Raw genomic sequence first — 23,377 nt, forward strand, 5'->3', positions numbered from 1 at the left:
GGGAGCGGGGGTTGCAGTTAAACTTTAAAACCCCGATGAACTATGAACATGGTTCATCTATTGAAGTTTACATTTGGACACTTGTAAGTAGTCAACAGAAAATGCCTCTTTGTACTTTTCTCACGAAAGCATGCAAACAAAAGATACAAAATTATCAAAATTGAATTTGACTTTACTATAAATCTGTTTTAAAGATGAACCCAAGGGAGTACCATTTGTAATTGGTTTGACAGCTGAATTCTCAGATTTTTGCATCTGATGTTTCGGGAGAATAGATTTTTTTTTAAAGCCCATTTCTAGGAAGGAATTTTGAGGTGTCTGTTGAGGATTGAATGGTGCCTGTTGAAGAAGTTTAATTAATCCTAAATTGTGCTTTAGTTTACAAACCACCCACTGCACATTTTGAAGTTGCCCAATAATGCATGACAAGGCATGAAGTAGATGAAGTTGAGATAATTTCTTTATGATTAAAATCCCCATCCCAAAGATGCTTTATTAGATTTTAATTTAAATGGCATTAGACAAGATATGTGAACCCTATGTTCTGTTTTTTTATGGTACTCTAGGTGTGCATTGTAATACTCTAACTGGATTTACCATAAGCTCCTTATTCTACATTCAAAAAGGCAGCTGCTTTTTCTTTAAAATATTTAATTTGCTTGTGAGATTGCTGTCATTCAGATTCTCAACCATTGTCTCACAATTCATTTTGAGAACACCTTAAGTGTAGCTAGATAGGATTAAATTTTCCCCTTATGCGGCACAGATATAGTTGTGTTTTATGGAATTAGCTTTCTATTTAGTTTGCCTGTACTAATGTCACTAAATATCAAAATTGCCATTATTGTGAAAGCGGGCAACTGGTTTTCTGCATCTTACCTTTGGTATAACTTCTGTCAAAGAAGGGTGTGATTACTATGAATGCAGTAGGAACATGTAGATTGCTATCCTTTTACTTTGGTGAAGAGGGAAGTTATCACAGATTGATTACTAATGATGGTCAATGTTTTAACAATAATGCTGTTCAAAAAAGGTTACAAGGATAGCCCCAGCAATTTATGGCCAGTCAATTTTACATCAGTAGTAGGCAAGCTTCTTGGGGCAGCACGGTGGCACAGTGGTTAGTACCGCTGCCTCACAGTGCCAGGGACCCAGGTTCGATTCACGGCTTGGGTCACTGTCTGCGTGGAGTTTCCACGTTCTCCCTGTGTCTGCGTGGGTTTCCTCCGGGTGCTCTGGTTTCCTCCCACAGTCCAATAATATGCGAGTTTGGTTGATTGGCCATGCTAAATTGACCCTAGTGTCAGGGGGACTAGCAGGGTAAATATGTAGGGTCATGGGAATAGGGCCTGGGTGAGATTGTAGTCGATGCAGACTCGATAGGCCGCATGGTCTCCTTTTGCATTGTAGGGGCTCTATGAAACAATTATTCGAGATAGAATTAGTAGTCACATGGAAAAAATTTAGGTTGATTAGGAAGAGCCAGCATGGATTTCTAAAGGGGAAATTGCATTTCATTAACTTGTTAGAGCAATGATGGGTAATGCTGTTGATGTGATGTGTATGGACTTTCAGAAGGCATTCAATACAGTGCCACACCATAGACTTGAGAAGAGTTATCACTCATGGAATAAAAAGGACAGTAGAAATGTGGATACAAAATTGGCTGAATAATAGAAGCAGATAGTAATGGTTAATGGATATTTTCCGGGCTGGGGGAAAGTTTGTGGTGGAGTTCCTCAGGGATCGGTATTGCGACCCTTGCTTTTCTTGATATGTATTAATGATCTAGATCTTGGTGTGCAGTGGAGAATCAAAGTTTGCGGATGATACAAAACTTGGAAGTATTGTAAACTATGAAGAGGACAGTGTAAAACTTCAAAAGGGCAGACAAGCTGGTGGAGTGGGCAGATCGGTGGCAGATGATGTTCAATGCTGAGAAGTGTGAGGTGATGCATTTTGGTAGGAAGAACATAGTCACAATACAAAATAAGGGGTAACATTCTGAAAGGGGAGAAGGAGCCAAGGGACCTTGGTGTGTATGTGCATAGGACATTGAAGATGGCACGACAGATGGAGAGAGCAGTTAATAAAGCATATAGTATTCTGGGCATACAAAAGCAAGGAGGTTATGTTGGCCCTATACAAGACACTAGTTAGACCTCAGCTGGAATATTGAGTACAGTTCCTGATGCCACACTATAGGTGTGATGTGAATGCATTGGGGAGCCTACAGAAGAGGTTTACAAGAATGGTTCCAGGGATGAGAAACTCCTGTATTAGGATAGATTGGAGAGGTTGGGATTGTTGTTCTTGGAGAGAAGTAGGCTAAGAAGACATTTGATTGAGATACTCAAAATCATGAGGAGCTGGACAGAGATAGGGAGAAAGTTTCCACTTGTAAAAGGATCAAGAATGAGAGGATGCTATTTAAAATGATTTGCAAAAGAAGCAAATGCGATCTGAGAAAAGCCTTTTTCACACAATGAGTTGTTCGGGTCTGGAATGCACTGCTTGGAGGTGTGGTGGAGGCAGATTCAATCGAGGCTTTCAAGTGGGCATGAGATGATTATTTGAATAGAAACAATGCAATGGTATGGGGAAAAGGCAGGGAAATGGCATAAAGTCATGATGCTCGTTTAGGAAGCTGGTGAGATACGATGGGTCAAATGGCTTCAGTCTGCATCGGAACAATTCTGTCCTTGGCATTTGGAAAAGCTTCCAGGATGATTTGAGGATTTCTTATTGTACAAGGTATCTGCATAGAACAAATGATTAATCTGGCTAGTTACTAGGGGTCTCTGCCAATTCGTTATAAAACATTCTTTTGAAAATCGGGAATGCATAAGGATGCACAAGGCACAGCAGGAGATGAAATGCTACCAAAAATACACAAGGGATTGAAGAAAAATGGAGGTGGGGGGGGGGAGCTCATTAATCCATGAATAGTAGCAGCTCATTGAAAAAGACCTAATGTCAAATGGTCAAACACAATCTCAGGAATTAGAAGTCATTAATTTGACATCTGGTAAAAAAAATGTGGCGAGTTTATTATAAAAGAGAGAGTGAATATTTAATGAGAATGAAGTGTATCATTGCAAGTTAATTTATTGAATTATTTCAGAATATTAATAGTGGTCAAGGATGGATGTCTAGAATTTGAAGGCAGAAAAGACTTGTAACTATGTTGAAGTTATTAGGGACTCGGGATGATTTTGTAACTAAACTTAAATCGAGGGCAGCCGTTATAATTGGAGAGCTGTGATGTGGAGTAGTCTCTTCTTATTCAAGGAGCATCTATTCATTGTGCTTGTCACCAACCTTGATGGATAGGTTAAAAAATGTAGAGGTTTGCAGATGGTACCGAGTTGTGTGGGATGCATCAAGGAAAGGGATAAAATTCTGCAAGTTCTGGAGGGACCTAGCAACTCGCCAGATGAATTGTAAATTGCATTTAATATTGAGAGGTATTCTATTGACATTGATAGTAATAAGGACAGATGTGATTAAAAATGAAAGGAACATACCTTTAATAGGAGTCAAGATAAAGATTTATATTTAATTGATAATTGAATGTTGAAGTTATGTCACCACATGTAAATAGGTCTGATATAAATACACTGAATGGACCACTTGTGAATCCCTACAAGCTATTAAGAGGTGGGGAAAGGGTTTCGGAAATGCCATCAAAATGAGTTGTAGGCATTAAATGATAGACTAATGAGTCGCTAATGTATTTAAATCTCATAATGAAAAATACTATGCATAAAAATTCTTAAAGGAATCAATATGCAGAAACCTTTTGCAATGCGAATCAGTAGATCATTATGAATGACATCTCTGAATTTGATCTATAAGAAGGAATAGCTTAACCCTTGGAGAAGTGATTTATTGGATATTGTGCCTCTTATTAAATGGTGATTTCATTGAGGCATTCAAATACAGTTTGATGAATTCTTGATGAATAGCACAGGAAGGTGACAGCAATGGACCGGTTGTTCTGAAGAGAGATCTGGACTACTGAATGAGATGTGTGGCTATATTTCTTGTTGTGTTATTAAAACTTGTTCTGTAAATAGTGGTGAAGTATTTTGAATTTAAATACTGAATGTTAGAAAGGTGTCATGCTGGAAATAATGCTTTCCATTTATTTAAACGCCAAATGAGTAAACATTTTCTAAACTTCCATACATGATCAACAAACCCTCCTTTCTCCTTGAGCCATAGACCCTATATTTTAAAGCAACTTTGTAACTTAATCGTTACAGTACGGAGGAAGCCATTCGATCCATCATGTCTGCACTAGCTGTCTGAGCAGTGCCCTGAGTGCCATTCACCCGTCTTCTCCATTTAACCCTGCACATTATTCCTATTCAGATAACAGTCTAATTCCACTTTGAATGCTTCGATTGAACCTGCCTCCACCACACACTCAGGCAGTGCATTCCAGACTTTAATTGCTCGCTGCATGAAAAAAAATTCCATCTGTTGCTTTTGATCCTTTTGCCAATCGCTTTAGATCTGTGCCCTCTCATTCTCGATTACTGCATGTGTGGCGACAGTTCAGATTCATAATTTTGAATGCTCTACCAAATCTCCTCACCCACAATATTTCCTTTCTAACTGTATCTTGCTACAAATATGAGGCGTTTGTTGCAATTAAGCAGAAATAAGGTCTTTAGCAATTACATAAATGTAATCGGGGAGCTTGTCAACCTTGACCTAAAATGACTGATTTGGATAACTTTTTAATTCAAGTGTTGACAGTTAGTGACAGTGGACTGCATTCCATTTTAATGGCTAGAATTAGAGGCTGAATATTGATTAAAAAGAGATTGTACTTGGCGTTCATTTAAATTAATCATATAATTATGTATTTGGGCATTGGCAGCTACTTATACAAGCCTTTAGAAATTTGATATGACATTTAACAAGTGGAAACACTGAAAACCATCTGGAATAGTGTGGAGGGTTGGATGGCATTTCAATTATGCAATATTTTTATTGCAAATACATTTGCTGGTTTTTCGAGTGGAAGAGTGGGTAGGTATTTGAAAACAAACACTTCATTAGCTCTGTGAATGAGACGTTGTTGTTAGACTGTACAGCAGCTTAACTTGATTTCGAATTCATGGCCAGAGATTGAGTGATTCCAGTGAGGCTCAGTCCAAAGTGGTTATCTTCACCTTTTGAAGAGCATTTGATAAGGTAACATTGTAGAGCAGCATGTTATTTTATCTCTGTTCTGGACTTTCCTTTGGTACCCCAGAATGAATTCTAAAGAACTCTGTGCTTCCAGTAGCAATCAGTGTTTACATGGTTCTCCGTCCGTCCTTGTTGACTGAAATGCTGAGGGGGAAAAATGTTCTATTTGTAATTGATTTGTGATTTCTTAGTTTCATGGGCTGTTTGAGGCAAGAAAATCTAGGAGAGAATTTACCCACATGACTCTTGTCAAGTAGCAGACAAAGTTAACATACATGGAAGCACAGACCACAATCAGCAAGGATAGGCAACAACACCTCCACGATCATCCGCAACACCGGTGCCCCACAAAGCTGTGTTCTCAGCCCCCTACTTTACTCCTTATACATCTGTGACTGTGTGGCCAAATTCCCTTCCAACTTGATTTTCAAGTTTGCTGATGACACCACCTTAGTGGGTTGGATTTCAAACAATGACGAGACAGAGTACAGGAATGAGATAGAGAATCTGGTGAACTGGTGCAGCAACAATAATCTCTCCCTCAATGTCAACAAAATTAAGGAGATTGTCATCGACTTCAGGAAGCACAAAGGAGAACATGCCCCTGCTACATCAACGGGGACGAAGTAGAAAAGGTCGAGAGTTCCAAGTATTTAGGTGTCCAGATCATCAATAGCCTGTCCTGGTGCCCCTGATGCGGACACTATAGTTAAGAAAGCCTACCAACGCCTCTACTTTCTCAGAAGACTAAGGAAATTTGGCATGTCAGCTATGACTCTCCAACTTTTATAGATGGCACCATAGAAAGCATTCTTTCTCGTTGTATCACAGTTTGGTATGGCTCCTGCTCTGCCCAAGACTGCAAGAAACTACAAGAGGTCGTGAATGTAGCCCAATCCATCACGCAAACCAGCCTTTCATCCATTGACTCTGTCTACACTTCCCGCTGCCTTGGCAAAGCAGCCAGCATAATTAAGGACCCCACGCACCCCGGACATTCTCTCTTTCACCTTCTTTCGTTGGGAAAAAGATACAAATGTCTGAGGTCACGTATCAACCAACTCAAGAACAGCTTCTTCCCTATTGCCATCAGACTTTTGAATGGACTTGCCTTGCATTAAGTTGATCTTTCTCTACACCTTAGCTATGATTGTAACACCACATTCTGCACTGTCTCATTTCCTTCTCTATGAACGTTAGTATGCTTTGTCTGTATAGCGCGCAAGAAACAATACTTTTCACTGTATGCTAATACATGTGACTATAATAAATCAAATCAAGATGGGGAGGCGATGCCAAGTGGTATTATCGCTAGATTAATAATCCAGAAACTCAGCTAATGTTCTGGAGTTTGAATCATGCTACGGCAGATGGTGGAATTTGAATTCAATATAAAATATCTGGAATTAAGAAACTACCGAGAACTATGAAACCATTGTCGATTGTTGGAAGAATCCATCTGGTTCACTAATGTCCTTTAGGGAAGAAAATCTGCTTTCCTTACCTGGTCTGGCCCCATGTGACTCCAGAGTCACAGCAATGTTCTTGACTCACAACTGTGTCATTTCCGAGGGCAATTGAATCAATCACTCCAAAGTCTCAACAAAGCAATGAAACCGGATGGACCTGGCATTGACCTAGGCACCAGAAAAGACAATGGTAAAACTAAACAGCCCTGTTGTCCCTGCGAAGTTCTCCTTACTAACATTTGGGGACTAGTGCCAAAATTGGGAGAGCTGTCTCACAGATGAGTCAAACAATGGCCCGACATAGTCATTCTCATGGAATCATACCTGACAGATAATGTCCCAGACACCCACGACCATTACCATCCCTGGATTTGACCTGTCCCACCAGCAGGACAGACGCAGCAGAGGTCGGCACAGTGATATAGATTCGGGAAGGAGTTGCTCTCGGAGTCCCCAACATTGACTCCAGACCCCATGAAGTCTCATGGCTTCAAGTTAAACATAGGCAAGGAAACCTCTTACTGGTTACCATGTACCGTCCTCCTTCGGTTGATGAATCAGTATTCCTCCATGGACACTTGGAGGAAGCACTGAAGGTGACAAGGATGCAAAATGTTCTCTGGTTGGGGGATTTCCGTATCCACCACCAACAGTGGCTTAGCAGCAGCACTACTGATCAAGCTCGTTGGGTCCTAAAGGAAGTAACTGTTAGATTGGATCTGCAGCAGATGGTGAGGGAATCAACAAGAGGGAGAAACATACTTGACCTCATCCGTACCAATTTGCTGACTGCAGATGCATCTATCCACTACAGTATCGGCAAGCATGGCCACCGCACAGTCCTTGTGGAGACAAATTCCCGTCTTCATGTTGAGAAGAACCTCCATCATGTTGTGTGGCACTATCACCGTGCTAAATGGGATAGACATCGAACAGATCTAGCAACTCGAGACTGGGCCTCCATGAGGTGCTGTGGGCCATTAGCAGCAGCACAATCAGCAACCTCTTGGCCCGGCATATCCTCCACTCAACCATTACCATCAAGCCAGGGGATCAACCCTGGTTAAATGCAGGAAGGCATGTCAGGAGCAGCACCAAGCATACCTAAAAATGAGGTGTCAACCCGGTGAAGCTACCAAACCGGGCGACTTGCGTGAAACAGCAAGTGATAGAGCCAAGCGATCCCACAACCAATGGATCAGACCAATGCAGTCTTGCCACATCCAGTGGAAAATGGTGGTGGACAATTAAACAACTCACTGGAGGAGGCACCACCACAAACATCCCCATCCTCAGTGATGGAGGAGCCCAGCACATCAGTGCAAAAGATAAGGCTGAAGCATTCGTAGCAGTCTTCAACCAGAAGTGCCACATGGATGACCCATCTCTGCCTCCAGTGATTTCCAGCATCACAGATACCAGTCTCCAGCTATTTCGATTCACTCCACGTGATATCAAGAAACGGTTGGAGGCACTGGATACTGCAAAGGCAATTGGTCCTGATAACATTCCGGCAATAGTACTAAAGACTTGTGCTCCAGAACTTGCCGCTCTCCTGGCCAAGCTCTTCCTGTACAATTGGAACAAAGGCATCTACCCGACAATGTGGATAATTGCCCAGGTATGTCCTGTACATAAGAAGCAGGACAAATCCAACCCTGCCAATTACCGCCCAGTCAGTCTACTCTTGATCATCAGTAAAGTGATGAAAGAGGTCATCAACAGTGCTATTGAGGAGCAGCACCTGCTCAGCAAAAACCTGCTCAGTGACTCCCAGTTTGGGTTTCGCTCAGGTTTTGACCTCAATACAGCCTTGGTTCAAACATGGACAAGAGCTGAATTTCAGAGGTGATGTGAGAGTGATAGCCCTTGACATCAAGGGCTGCATTTGACCGAGCGTGGCATCAAGGAGCCCGAGCAAAACTGGAACAATGGGTATCGGGGGAAAACTCTTTGCAGTCATACCTGGCACATAGGAAGTTGGTTGTGTGGGGTCAGTCATCTCAGCTCCAGGACATTTCTGCAGGAGTCCTTCAGGGTAGTGTCCTAGGCTGTACCATCTTCAGCTGCTCCATCAATGACCTTCCCTCTGTCCATAAGGTTAGAAGTGGGGTTGTTCACTGATGATTGCACAACATTCAACACTATTCACGACTCCTCAGATACTGAAGTAGTTCCATGTTCAAATGCAACAAGACCTGGACAATACCCAGGCTTGGGCTGACAAGTGGCGAATAACATTTGTGCCACAAATGCCAGACAATGACCATCACCAATAGGAGACAATTTAACCACCTCCCCTTGACATTCAATGGTGTAACCATCACTGAATGCCCCACTGTCAACATCCTTGGGGTTACCATTGACCAGAAGCTCAACTGGACCTGCCACATAAATACACTGGCTGCAAGAGCAGGTCAGAAAGGAAGAATAGTGTGAACTCACCTCCTGATTCCCCAAAGCTTATCCACCATCTACAAGGCAAAGTCCGGAGTGTGATGGAATACTCCCCACTTGCCTGGATTGGTGCAACTCCAACAACACTCGAAGTTTGACACCATCCAGGACAAAGTAGCCCACTTGACTGGCACACATCCACAAACATCCGCTCTTTCCACCATCAACGCTCCGTGGCAGCAGTATGTCCTATCTACAAGGTACACTACAGAAATTCACCAAAGATCCTTAGACAACACCTTGAAAAACCAAGACCACTTCCATCCAGATGGGCAAGGGCAACAGATACATGGGAACACCACCACTTGCAACTTCCCCTCCAAGCCACTCACTATCCTGATTTGGAAATATATCGCCGTTCCTTCGGAGTTGCCAGGTCAAAATCCTGGAATTCTCTCCCTAATGGCATTGTGGGTCAACCCACAGCCTGTGGACTGCAGTGATTTGAGAAGGCAGCTCACCATCAACTTCTCAAGGGCAGCTAGGGATGGGCAATAGATGCCAGCCAGCTAGCAACGTCCATGTCCCACGAATCAATAAAAAGAGCAGTCTTTGGGAAATGATGTATACATGACATAGCATAATAAAAATATGGAACGGAGAGGAGAGACAGAAATGGTCGCAGATACTTTCAAACATTTGAAAGTTTTTGCAATATTGTTTTAAATTTTCAATTTTTGCTGATAAGAGGGATGAATGCCATTGTTGCATTCTGGGGAAATGCAGCAGCTAATTTACATGCATCAAGGCACCACAGAGAGCATTGAGATAAATTGCCAGATCATCTATTTAATATTGATTTTGGAGTAAATATTTTGTCGGGATGTAGGAGAACTACCAACCCCCTCCCCCAACTCTGCTTCAAGTGGTGTCATGGGATCTTATGTGTCTGCCTTAGGGAATAGATAAAGCCTTGGATGGGGCAGCATAGTGCTTAGCACTGCTGCCTCACAGCACCAGGGACCCGGGTTCAATTCCCGGCTCGGGTCGCGGTCTGTGTGGGTTCTCCCCGTGTCTGCGTGGGTTTCCTCCGGGTGCTCCAGTTTCCTCCCACAATCTGAAAAACGTGCTGGTTAGGTGCATTGACCGAACAGGCGCCAGAGTGTGGTGACTAGGGGAATTTCACAGTAACTTCATTATCCAAGCATTGAAGTACCAGCTCATCCTGTTACAGGCACAACTGATTTCCCCATGGAAATAGATGGAACTGAGATGCCAGTACCTGAAGAGACACCTGTCATTGTGGTTTCTACCGACAGCACACCGGTGGAAGCACCCGAGACAGGGGAGTTACACCGCTCCACTAGGAATCGGAAACTACCTGAAAGACTTCATTTATAATGGACTGGTTTCATGTGTTAAATATTCAATTATCAAAGGTTGAGTAAATTGATTATCAATTGTATAAATTAACAGTGTTAATGTAAGCCTACTTGTGACTAATAAATTAACTTTAACTTTAGAATCTCATTCAAAGGCCAGCACTGCTAACATTTCAGTGCTTCTTCAAGATTATGCTGAAGTGTCAGTATACATGATATGTTCTGGTCTGTGAAGTGGGTTTGAACGAGAAAATATCTGTAAAACTCCCAACCCTGTTATAGAGCATGTAAGAGGGAGGGAAGAGAGATTCCAGCGGTACACTCGTATCTGCTTTCTGTGGCCACAGTGCTAAAATCGGAGTCTCACTCTTGGGAAGTTGCTGGTACCATTTGACGTGGAGCCAAATACGTAGCTTTCCCCAATTACTGTGCTTTTACTGTCACTTTTATGTCGGTGACCTCGCTGCCTCCAGTATGGTTTCCAAATGATTCATTCAAGTGAAAATGCAGTAAGAAAGAAAATTGTCAGATTGCAAAAGTAATTGGGGTTTGGTGATTTCCAATTTCTTGATAAAATGAGGCATTTCAATGTATGAGTGAAGTTGAAGACAGGAAATTGTGTTTTATTTCCATCTCACACAATCTGAAATTTGAGCAGCATAGTCTCCGATGTCTAATTTAGATCTATCAACGTAACGTGTAGTATGTGATGATCCTTAACCTTAATATCCATAATAAATTAAACTTTGATAAAAGTAATTGGAATTTGTTTCTCGCTATTGAGATTTGAGTTTTAATTTTGCTTAAATGTCAGCCTGTCCTGTATGAACATTCATTAAGCTTTTCAATTTGTTTCAACTTTCCATGCAAATTTCCCCTGGTAATGATTTCTTCTGATAATGCTGTGTGTTTACATGTCAACCTTTGCTTTGTTTTTTTTTTGTTTCTTTTCAAAATGAAATGTGTCTTCAATGTGTGGAAGCTATCTAGAGTGAGTTGCCCTCTTTATTTTTCATCACCTCTTCTGGGAAACAATTTTCTCATCTTTTTACTCTGTTACTTAAGTTATTGCTACCAGTGAATTACACCAGTGAAATTTGCACTTCATTATACTTCAATTGTGACAGTTTTGCGTTACTTTTAGCTGAAGCTTATACTATGCTACAGGACCTCTGTCACATTATGAGCTGTGAATCACATTTTGCCCAGTGGGAGAGAATACTGCCACTATGTGCTTACGTGTATAAACTCCCCAGCTTGCAAATTTTTAATGGTTTCAAAGCCAGCACAGGAGTGTTTGCTTTCTCAAAGCATTAAAGATTTGATAACCTAAATACTTTTAGGACATTCTGAAGTATTTTGCAATCTAAACATGGGCGGCACGGTAGCACAGTGGTTAGCACTGCTGCTTTACAGCTCTAGGGACTTGGGTTCGATTCCCGGCTTGGGTCACTGTCTGTGTGGAGTTTGCACATTCTCCTCGTGTCTGTGTGGCTTGCCTCCGGGTGCTCCGGTTTCCTCCCACAGTCCAAAGATGTGCGGGTTAGGTTGATTGGCCATGCTAAAATTGCCCCTTAGTGTCCTGGGATGCGTAGGTTAGAGGGATTAGCGGGTAAAATATGTAGGGATATGGGGGTAGGGCCTGAGTGGGATTGTGGTCGGTGCAGACTCGATGGGCCGAATGGCCTCTTTCTGTACTGTAGGGTTTCTATGATTTCTATGATACTTTTCAAGTGCAGTCACTGTTGTAATGTAGGAAATGTAGCATCCAGTTTATGCACAGCAATCTCCGATAAATAAGAACTTTTTTAGTGGTGATGGTTGAAGGGTAGTGTTTCTAATTTGTCTATTATTGAGTCAAGACTGAACTCTTGTCCCAGTGGTACTGGAATAGGAATAAGCACTGTGAATATAAAATAAATGTGAATAGTGTACAAGAAATGAGGCATCTCAGAGGGTCTTGTGGGAAAACTTAGAAACAGATCAGCAGCACAGTATGCAATGATGATGGAAAGAATCTTGGGGTGTATGGCTTGAAGGACAAAACACTAGTTGTTAGCTAGTGTGAAGCATTGATCCAATCTGAAAGTTCTAGGGAGACCACAATGAATTCTAGGAAGTACAAAAGAAGTTCAAAAATGGGATTGGGCACTTGAGCAATGAGGGAAGACCAAAGATATAGTGGATGTTTACAGTGGGAGAAAGTTATTTTTAAAGTGAAATCCTTTATATATTTAAGTCAAAGAGAAGAATAATTTAGATCCAGAAGCAGTTTTTCAATGTTAATATGAGCTCCAAGGTAAAGGGATATGAATTGAAAGTTAAATGAGAATGTGAATGCACAAATAAATTATACAACCACACACAGACAGTGATGTTCACATGTAAGCTACCAAAGAGGTTGTAGAAACAAAGCACTTGCAATTTCTAAGAACATAATAGGGGTGGCATGGTAGCACAGTGGTTTAGCACTACTGCCTCACAGCGCCAGGGACCCAGGTTCAATCTGGCCTCGGGTCACCTGCCTGTGGGAATTTGCACCTTCTCTCCGTGTCTGCATGGGTTTCCTCTGGGTGCTCCGGTTTCCTCCTACAATCCAAGATGTGTGGGTTAGGTGGTTTGCCCCTTAGTGTCAGGGGGACTAGCTGGGGTAAATGCATGGGGTTATGGGAATAAGGTCTGGGTGGGATTGTGCTCAGTGCAGACTTGATGGGCCAAATGGCGGCCTCCTGCACTATAGGATTCTATGATTCTATGATAACAGGCAGGTCTATTGAAGAGTCCTTTGGCGACCATGGACTTCCATTGGATTGGCCCATGATTATGCTTGGCAAAGGACTGCAGTAGTTTTATGTTGCCTTCTGCAGTATGATTGACCAGGAAGCTCTCCCACTGTTATTACCTGCCATCAGGCATATTGGAAGGCTTTACAGGTTGATAATCAACCTGGTTGGTCATGTTATGAATTCACCTTCCATGACTGTTAAGTCTTGAAGTGGAACTTGACTTTTGAAGAGTATGGGAAGTAACATTGAGTAAGAAGGCTGTATGCAGTCTTTGGGCTGGCGTGACGGAAGAAGGCATTCACTTTTGGACCGGCGATGTGTCTTAAAGAAAATGGAGCCAGTGTGGGTGAAGGTCCTGTTCAAGTCCATCTAGTGCTGTGTCATGGGTAAATGTGGGTGCTGAGGACTTACTTCATTGCCTTACAGAGTTGGGGAGAATTTTTCAAAGTTGTTCCTGAGATTGGCCCATTTGGTTTGATTGGACGAGTAAGCTTCACGATCTTTTCTTGCCACGTTATGTGTTTAAATCTCTTGAACTCAATTTTTTTACACTGCTCGGGCAATTAAGTTTAAGTGGATGGGCCCTTTAAATTTTTAAGCATGGCAGCAAAGGTTGGTAACTTAAAGTGATTGACTTGCATACGGTCTGTATGGGAACTTTTGGGTTGCTGCACAACTTTCAGGTTACATTGCTTGCACCCTCAGTACTATATTCTCCTTGTTACATTGCTCAAAGTACTCCCTCCAGGCACATCCCAAGCTTAGAAGGACCGAATAGATAGTTGTTCTACTGGTGGTTTTTCACCATCTGGCACACGTACATAATTTCGCACAACCCCATACATGGGTGTCATAGTGGTTAGCACTGCTGCCTCACAGCACCAGGGACCCGGGTTTGATTCCAGCCTTGGGTGACTGTGACATTCCCCCTGCGTCTGCGTGGACTTCCTCCTGCAGTCCAAAGATGTGCAGGTTAAGTGGATTGGCCATGGCAAATTGCCCCTTAGTGTCCCAAGATGTGTATGTTAGGGGGATTAGGGGGGGTAAATGCATGGGGTTACAGGGATGGGGTGGACTGGGAAAGATGCTCTGTCAGACGGTTGGTGCAGACTTGATGGGAAGAATGGCCTTCTTCTTGCTTAGGTACTAAAATCCTACTAACAACTTTAGACTGCTTAAACCAATTAAAAAAAAACTCCTGCAGCTTAGGGACACAGTTAAAGCAAGAGTGAATGACTTGACCACACCACACCACTGCACTGCAATGACTTAAATGGAACTTCTTTATTTTTGTTTCCATTCTGCACAGCACTGTTCTTTGACGCTTCTCAAAACAAAATAGTTTGCCTAAGTTTTGCCTTTACTGATGAACATAATTTACAACGCGCTGTGTTTGAGTCCTTTGAAGTCATTATTTATTTGCAGCAAATGAGCTGTCGAACTGTTGGTCCCGTGGATACTGTCACTGTATGTGCACTGTTGCAATAGTAGATGCGGGCTGATAATTGGCTCCTGTTTAATATCATGCAGTTTGTGTGTGTTGGATTGTTTATTTTGGCTTGTAGTCTTTTTGATGTAAGAAATAGGTTATTTTTAAATAGTTAGTTTATGCCAGTATTTTTTACTGTGTAGGTTTCAATTTTCTCAGGCTAACCATTTGCAGCTTCTCTGCTGCAATCATGACTTGTACAGGAGGTGGCCTGAAGGTAATTTCTCAAGAAACAAAATGAATTCGTATCACTATTTCTTCTCATATATTTTAACATTCCTTCAATATTGCCCATTATTCAAGGCTGAGTGAGTATAATGTGCAAGTGAAGATGAAATCACCCCCCACCCCCCCAACCGATTTCCTCTACTTTGTTTGAGATTCCTCTTGTGGTATGACTATTTCAGTTGCTTTAGGTTAGGGGCAGCCTGTTCTGTCTGACTTATAAATTGAGATTGCACTCAGTCACCATGTTTCGTACTGAAATCAAAAATAGGCCAACGCGGAGAGCCATCTTACGATTCACCTACCAGTGTCCATAGGGGGCATTTATCTATATTCAACATTGACGACAGCTTGCAAGTGATTTTTTTTAAAAGCTCATTCAGCTATTAAAAAAGCAAGTGACTGAGAATGTTTGATTCCTTACACTAAGATGGAATTTGAATACATTTGTATACAACCTCGGAATATATTGACAAACAACCTTGTGTGTTTTAAAAAAACTGCCATATAACAAAAATCAAAAGCAGGAGATTTAAAACATATAGAAAATAGAAGCAGGAGTAGGCCATTTGGCCCTTTGAGCCTGTTCTGCCATTCATTTTCATAATGGCTGATCATCGAATTCAGTATCCTGATCCCACCCCCCCCAAAATTCCCCTACACGCTGAGGTTATTCATGAAGACCCTGCCTTTGCAACCTTCCTGAGGTGTAGTGACCCTTAGGTTAAATCATCACCAGTTTGCTCTCTCTCAAAAGTTGTCTGGGTCTATGGTGACCTTTCATTTTTGCCATAAATCGAAAAAGCTCAGTTGGGAGAGCATTAGACTAAAGATCTACAAAGCAAGACTAACCTAGGGTAGATGGTGGCATAATGATAATATCGATGAACTAGTACTGCAGCGGCCTGTGCCTTGGGTTCAAATCCCATCACAGCAGCTGGGGGAATTTAAATTATAATTAAAGGCATTCTGTGACCAGTGGGGGCTGGAATGCACCATCAGCCCTGGAGTCAGCATTTGAATATAAGTAGTTAGATATCCTTTTTATAAAAAAACGTTGTGTTTTGTCACAGTGCCCTTTCAAGGGCAATTACTTCAATTCAATTTGTTAATTTGATTTGTTTAATGTGGTACTCAAAAGATTATAAAAGAACACTACAGGTAGTCGGAAGCAGTCATATGTAATGCTGCATTCTGTGAATAAACCTGTTATTAAGAGAAGTGTTAGTGTCTAGTTTCTGTCCTGGCATTGAAGTAACTTGACATTTTGGTGCTGCACTGTGTGGTACAGTCCTTCAGGTGAGACATTAAACTGAGGTCCCATCTGCCCTCACACCGTGGATGTAAAAGATTCCAAGCTGTGATTGCAAAAAACAGTTGGTAAACTCTCCCTCTGTGTCCTGTTAACGGAAAACACTAACTTGCATTTGTATAGCACTTTACATGTAGTCAAAATCCCGGGGCATTATCAACGAGTTTGACATGAATCACATGAGAGATAAGGACAGATCAGGTAGTCTTTTAAGGAGCATTTTAAAGGAGGAGAGAGAACTGGAGAGGCAGAGAGGTTTAAGTATTGAATTTCAGTGAGTAGGACTCTGGCAGTTGAATGCACAGCTGCCAGTTCTGGAGTGAGGATATTATGGAATGTGTAAGAGTCCAGAATTGGATGAATTCTGAGGCCTCAAGAGGGTTATCGGGCTGGAGAAAGTTGCAGAAATAGAGAAGAGCAAATCAATGAAGAGACTTCCAAATTAAGATGAGAATTTAAAAGTTGAGGTGTTGTGGGACTGGGGCCAAAGTAGCATGGGTGATGGGTGAACAGGATTTGGTGCGAGTTAAGGTATAGATATGGGAAACATCTGCAGGATAAAGATTTGATCATTTAGCAACGAGATGAGGAGTAATTTCTTCACTAAAAGGGATGTGAACCTTTGAAATTCACTACCCAAAAGGGTTGTGCATCTCGATTGTTGAGTATATTAAAGGCTGGGATGAATAGATATTTGATCTTTGAGCTGCAGTGGAAGATCAAACATGGCATGTATTGAATGATGGAGCAGGCTGATGAGGCCATACGCTCTACTCCTATTAACATTCTTGTAAAAAGCATGTGGGGTCAGCTGTGTTTGATATTGCTTCAGCCAAATGTTGTTCAAAAATGGGGAACTCTCCTGGTTTAGCTGTAGGGGTTAATTGTGAGCCTCCAGTTGATCAATCAGTCATCCTGTTAGTGTTGTTTTGATGGAATGCATGTTGGCAGTGGTTAAAATCCTATACCCTGCTAGGAAATCAGCATTTATGAAAATAAGTTGTCAAGAGTTTATTGGCTGAGTGGTTGCTGATGCATCTAAATTAATATTTAATTTCTTTCTAATATGCCATTCAACTGGTCGGCCAAGCTTATTTCATGTATAGTTTTAAAAATTGCAAAAGAGATATGCTACTGAAACTTTTCATGCTACACTCATCAGGACACACACACATGCAAAATTTCAAAGGCAGCAACCATTTTTACTGTATGAGAAAAAGGTGTTAATTGTTTGAGACATTGTCATGGAGAATGCACCAGGAAACAATTGACCCCCAGGCTTTGGTTTAATAAAATGTGCAATGCCTGGACGTGTTCTTTTTGCCTATATAAGACAGCGTTCCCTTTATGAATATATGTAGTTTGTAGTTTCTAGCAAGTATAAGTGAGCCATATTGTGAGTCCAACTGAATCTTAAGTCAGATGTTATGTAATTTTTTCATACTCGGGATAGTTCAGCAAGTGCTATCCAATTGCAGAATCACATGTAACATTAGACATTATGTTCTGCATTTTTTTGGACTGATATCAGCATCCTGTTAATGGAAAAAACCACTTGTAGTGCCACTGCAGAGTGGCAATACTTCATGTCCATCTTGACCCAAGAGAATAAGGGTGAAGATATGGAACTTGGAGAAAGACGGCGAGGTTCTTGAGCAAATTGACGTAGGGAGTGATAAGGTATTAGGAGGGTGTTAGCAGGCTTAAAAGTGGAAACATTTCCAGATCCCAGGCTGCTGTCAAAGGCAAGGGAGGAGATTGCAGAGCTTTGACCCAAATTTTTAATTCCTTTCTGGCCACGGGTAGGTATGATGTGGAGATGCTGGCGTTGGACTGGGGTAAACACAGTAAGAAATCTCACAACACCAGGTTAAAGTCCAACAGGTTTATTTGGTAGCACAACCCACAAGCTTTCAGAGCGCTGCTCCTTCATCAGGTGAGTGGGAGTTGTGTTCACAAACGGGGCATATAAAGACACAAACTGAATTTACAAAATAATAGTTGGAATGCGGATCTTTACAGGTCATCAAGTCTTAAAGGTACAGACGATGTGAGTGGAGAGTGGGTTAAGCACAGGTTAAAGAGATGTGTATTGTCTCCAGCCAGGACAGTTAGTGAGATTTTGCAAGCCCAGGCAAGTCATGGGGGTTACAGATAGTGTGACATGAACCCAAGGTCCTGGTTGAGGCCGTCCTCATGTGCAGTTGATGTAGTTTATATGGGTTTCAGCAAAGCCTTTGACAAGGTCCCACATGGGAGACTTGTAAAGAAGGTAAATGCACATGGAATACGGGGTAATTTGATAAAGTGGATTCAAATTTGGCTCAGGTATAGTAGACAGAGGGTGATGACAGGATGCTGCTTTAATGACTGGAAGCCAATGTCCAGTGGCATAGCACAGGGATCTGTGCTGGTCCCCTATTTGTCATTTGCGTAAACGACATAAATGACAATGGGGGGAGGGGGGGTGGTGGTTAACAGCGAGTCTGAGTGTATGGGCTACAGGAAGAAATAGACGGGATGGTCAAATGGGCAGTTAAGTGGTGGATAGAATTTAATCTTGAAAATTGTGAGGTGGAAAATTTGGAAAGAGTAATTTGACAAGGAAGTATTCAATCAATGGCATGACACCAGGAAGCTGGCACGTTTGTCCATAGATCTGTGAAGGTGGAAGGGCATGTTAGTGGGCTGGTGAAAAAGGCAGAGGGACACTGGTCATTATCAATCACAGAATCCTATAGTGCCCTTTGACCCATCGAGTCTGTACCGATGCATGAAAGGCCTTGACCTGCCCACCTAATCCCACTTGCCAGCACTTGCCCCATAGCCTTGAATGTTATGGCCTGCCAAGTACTCATCCAGGTACTTTTTAAAGGATATGAGGCATCCCGCCTCCACCACTCTCCCAGGCATTCCAGACCGTTACCATCCTCTGAGTAAAAAGGTTTTCCTCAAATGCCCCCTAAACCTCCCACCCCTCACTTTTAACTTGTGTCCCCTCATAACTGGCCCTTCAACTAAGGGAAACAGCTGCTCCCTATCCACCCTGTCCATGCCCCTAATAATCTTGAACACCTCAGTCAGGTCGCCCCCTCCGTTTTCTCTGCTAAAGAGAAAACAACCCAAACCTATCCAATCTCTCTTTATAACTTAAATGTTCCATCCCAGGCAACATCCTGGTGAATCGCCTCTGCACCCCTCCAGTGCTTTCATGTCCTTCCTATAATGTGGCGATTGGAACTGCACATAGTACTCCAGCTGTGGCCTCACCAAAGTTCTATACAATTCCATCATGACCTCTCTGCTTTTGTAATCTATACCCCAATTGATAAAGGTGAGTGTGGCATATGCCTTTTTCACCACTCTATTTACCTGCCTTTCCGCTTTCAGAGATCTGTGGACAAACACGCCAAGGTCCCTTTGTTCTTCGCAACTTCCCAGTGTCAGATCTTTCACAGTATACGTCTTGTCAATTACTCCTTCCAAAGAGCATCACCTCTCACTTTTCAGGGTTAAATTCCATCTGCCACTTATTCGTCCATTTGACCATCTCATCTGTATCTTCCTGTAACCCAAGACACTCAACCTCACTGTTAACCACCCGGCCAATCTTTGTATCATCGGCGAACTTACTTATCCTACCCCACACATAGTCATCAATGTTCATCATTTATATAAATAACAATAGAGGGCCCAGCACAGATCCTTGTGATACGCCACTGGTTACTGGCCTCCAGTCACTAAAGCAGTCATTTGTCATCACCCTCTGTCTCCTACTGCTAAGCCAATTATGAATCCACCTTATCAGATCATCCTGTATCCCATGTGCATTAGCCTTCTTAATAAGTCTCCCATGTGGAACTTTGTCAAAGGCTTTTCTGAAATCCATGTAAACTACATCAACTGCACTACCCTCATCCAGACATTTGGTTACATGCTCAAAAAATTCAAATTTATTAGGCATGACCTCCCTCTGACAAAACCATTCTGACTATCCCTGATCAAACTTTGCGTCTTCAAATCGAGGCAGAGATTACAAAAGTAGGGAGGTCATGTGGAGTTGTATGGAACTTTGGTGAGGCCACATCTAGAGTATGGTGTGCAGTTCTGATTGTCACATTGTAGCACGGATGTGATTGCATTGGAGGTGGTGCAAAGGAGATTCACCAGGATGTTGCCTGGGATGGAACACTTAAGTTATGAAGCGAGGTTGGATAGACTTGTGTTGTTTTTGTTGGAGCAGAGAAGACTGAGTCGTGACCTGATCGAGGTGTACAAGGTTGAGGGGCATGGACAGTGTAAATAGGGAGCAACTGTTTCCCTTGATTGAAGGGTCAGTCATGAGGGGACATAGGTTCAAGGTGAGGGGCAGGAGGTTTAGGAGGGAATGTGAGGAAAAACCTTTAAATCCAGAGGGTGGTGACAGTCTGGAACCTGCTGCCTGGGAAGGTGATAGAGGTGGATTGCCTCAGAATAAAATACCTGGATGAGCACTTTCCACATAACATTCAGCATTATGAGCCAAGTGCTGATAAATGGAATTAGTTAGGTAGGTCAGGTGTTTCTCAGTCAGTGCAGACTTGATGGGCTGAAGGGCCTCTTCTGCACTCTGTTTCTGTGATTCTGTGAATGTGAAATGGCTAGTTTCACTTGTTGCTCAAATTTTGGAGATACCTTACTCCACCAAAGTAATTTGACGTAGACTGGGCACTTTTCAGGTTCGCAAATGGTGGCCTTAGGCACACTTGTGAGTACGCGCAATGCACAATGAGCAATTATCTGATTGGGGTAGCCATTGGCTCAGAGGATAGCTATGATGTGTCCTATTTCGACATTAAGCTTGCACAGTGAACAAATGGTCTGTGCTCTACGAGATATTGAACTTACAAACTCAGCAATGCATGCAGTTAATTTCATGCCCGAATAGATGGTGCTACCATGGGATCTCCTCTTGGCCCAGCTTTCACTATCCCTGATTTCATTGGTTCCCATATGAAATGTGTTTTCAATGGAAAGTCCCCTCAACTACCCCTTGCATGTTCCTGATAGCTAAATGTTAAGTTTGCTATATTTGAATCTGCAGCTGCATGTAAGAATTTCCTTACACACCTAATGGCTTCATCCTGCATTGAGGTGGAACAGTTTAACAAGTTCCTTTTCCTCAACATGCTAGTTGAGAAATCCGTTAATAGGTTCTCTACTACTGTCTATCAGTTCACTGATCAACATACATATTGGGATTCCTACTTTACCACGCGCCAAAAGATTGGCCTTGTCGACAATGTTGCAAGTAGGACTGAAACTATTTGTCCACCATACAAGCTTGACAGGATGTACATAATGTTGCACATAAAGTGGAGGAAATAGCCTAGTTCATTGGGAAAATAGTTCATCACTGAAAACGCAATCTGAATACTTTACAACATGTGAGCCAAAGGTCTTGAGCCCTGTGTCAGAATTAAGTCTGCAGAGTTAACACAACTATATATTGGTCTTTGAATGATATACTATTCTGTTTTGCTTTAAATACAAGTACATGTTTGTGGCAAAATTGCACAACAGTAGATAAAACAGTCAAGTTCTTCAATTGTATTACAGTCTCACTTCATTGAAGTATGGACAGCGGGACCGAAGATAGCCTCATCAAGAGACGGTTTGTAACTGAAGCTGAATTAGATGAAAGACGGAAACAAAGACAAGAGGAATGGGAAAAGGTTCGGAAACCTGAAGATCCAGAAGGTACAGTAGTGTTCTGAACTGCTCTTGTGGACTGTCTTGTAGAAAAATTTGAATAGAAATACCATTGTTCTATTCAGGGAAGGAACTCTCTGCTTTAGCTCACAAGTGATCTTGTGATAGATCAAGAATCCCAACCCACAGTTGGGTCTGCTCCTAAAACAAAGCAGCGGTCTTATACTGTCTACAATTTTGCCCACTGAAACACTAAGGCATTCGAGCCCAATGGTGGCTCAGAGAAGAGATTGATTGAATCCTACAGGGAAAGGACGGAGGTATGAGGAAAGAATGGCAAAACTTGAGCTGTTCAATCCTTAAAGGAGATCACTATATTTGCCACCTCTATTATCTCAGAGAACCATGCTGAAAAGTAGTATAAATTTGAAATGACATTAAAATGCTTGGTAATTATTCAAAATGATGACTCTTGAGCTCTAGTGGCATTACGGGACCTGGAGAGAGAGGTGCAGTCAGTGCCAAACACTGAGGTCTAGGTGGGGGTCTGGTCCCAGGCTTCGTGTTTCAAACCATTTCATGTTGTCCACTCTGAGCAGTCAGAGCTGCAGATCTGAAAGACCGGCTTAAAAACAATGGATGTCAGGCTGAGAGTTCTGATAGTTATAAGCCAGCCTGTCAGCTTCAGATCAATTTTAGTAGTTGGTGTTGCTTCCGACTTTTAAGCAGCTTCCGATTCTGATTTTATTTTTTTAAAAGCTTGCCAGAAATCCATGAGCCATGAGAAGCAGCAGCAATTGAGAGTGTTCCTGCTTGCAAAATGGTCATTCAAATCCCTGTAACTTTGGAATCAATTGGATGCTCTGTGGGCAATGTTGGAGGGGGAGTTTTGGGGTAGGTCGGGGGCGGGGGAGTTGTGGGGGAAAGTTGGGGGCGGGGGCGGGGGAGTTGTGGGGGAAGGTCGGGGGCGGGGGAGTTGTGGGGGAAGGTCGGGGGCGGGGGAGTTGTGGGGGAAGGTCGGGAGCGGGGGAGTTGTGGGGCAAGGTCGGGGACGGGGGAGTTGTGGGGCAAGGTCGGGGACGGGGGAGTTGTGGGGCAAGGTCGGGGGCGGGGGAGTTGTGGGGCAAGGTCGGGGGCGGGGGAGTTGTGGGGCAAGGTCGGGGGCGGGGGAGTTGTGGGGCAAGGTCGGGGGCGGGGGAGTTGTGGGGCAAGGTCGGGGGCGGGGGAGTTGTGGGGCAAGGTCGGGGGCGGGGGAGTTGTGGGGCAAGGTCGGGGGCGGGGGAGTTGTGGGGCAAGGTCGGGGGCGGGGGAGTTGTTGGGGAAGGTTTGGGGGGACGGGGGAGTTGTGGGGAAGGTTTGGGGGGACGGGGGAGTTGTGGGGAAGGTTCGGGGGGCGGGGGAGTTGTGGGGAAGGTTGGGGG

The 23,377-nt window shown here is 42.8% G+C and overlaps 1 protein-coding gene across 1 annotated transcript in view; it reads left to right on the forward strand.

The window, feature by feature from the left end:
* Positions 1-23,377, forward strand: part of psme3ip1 (proteasome activator subunit 3 interacting protein 1) — a 108,046-nt gene that overhangs the window by 23,034 nt on the left and 61,635 nt on the right. The window contains exon 2 of the mRNA XM_078211021.1: positions 21,864-22,004. Within this exon, the coding sequence (XP_078067147.1) occupies positions 21,881-22,004 (124 nt within the window). The 5' untranslated portion in view covers positions 21,864-21,880. The remainder of the gene's footprint in view (positions 1-21,863; positions 22,005-23,377) is intronic.

The sequence above is a fragment of the Mustelus asterias genome, chromosome 4 (assembly GCF_964213995.1).
Source record: "Mustelus asterias chromosome 4, sMusAst1.hap1.1, whole genome shotgun sequence".
Classification (NCBI taxonomy): domain Eukaryota; kingdom Metazoa; phylum Chordata; class Chondrichthyes; order Carcharhiniformes; family Triakidae; genus Mustelus; species Mustelus asterias.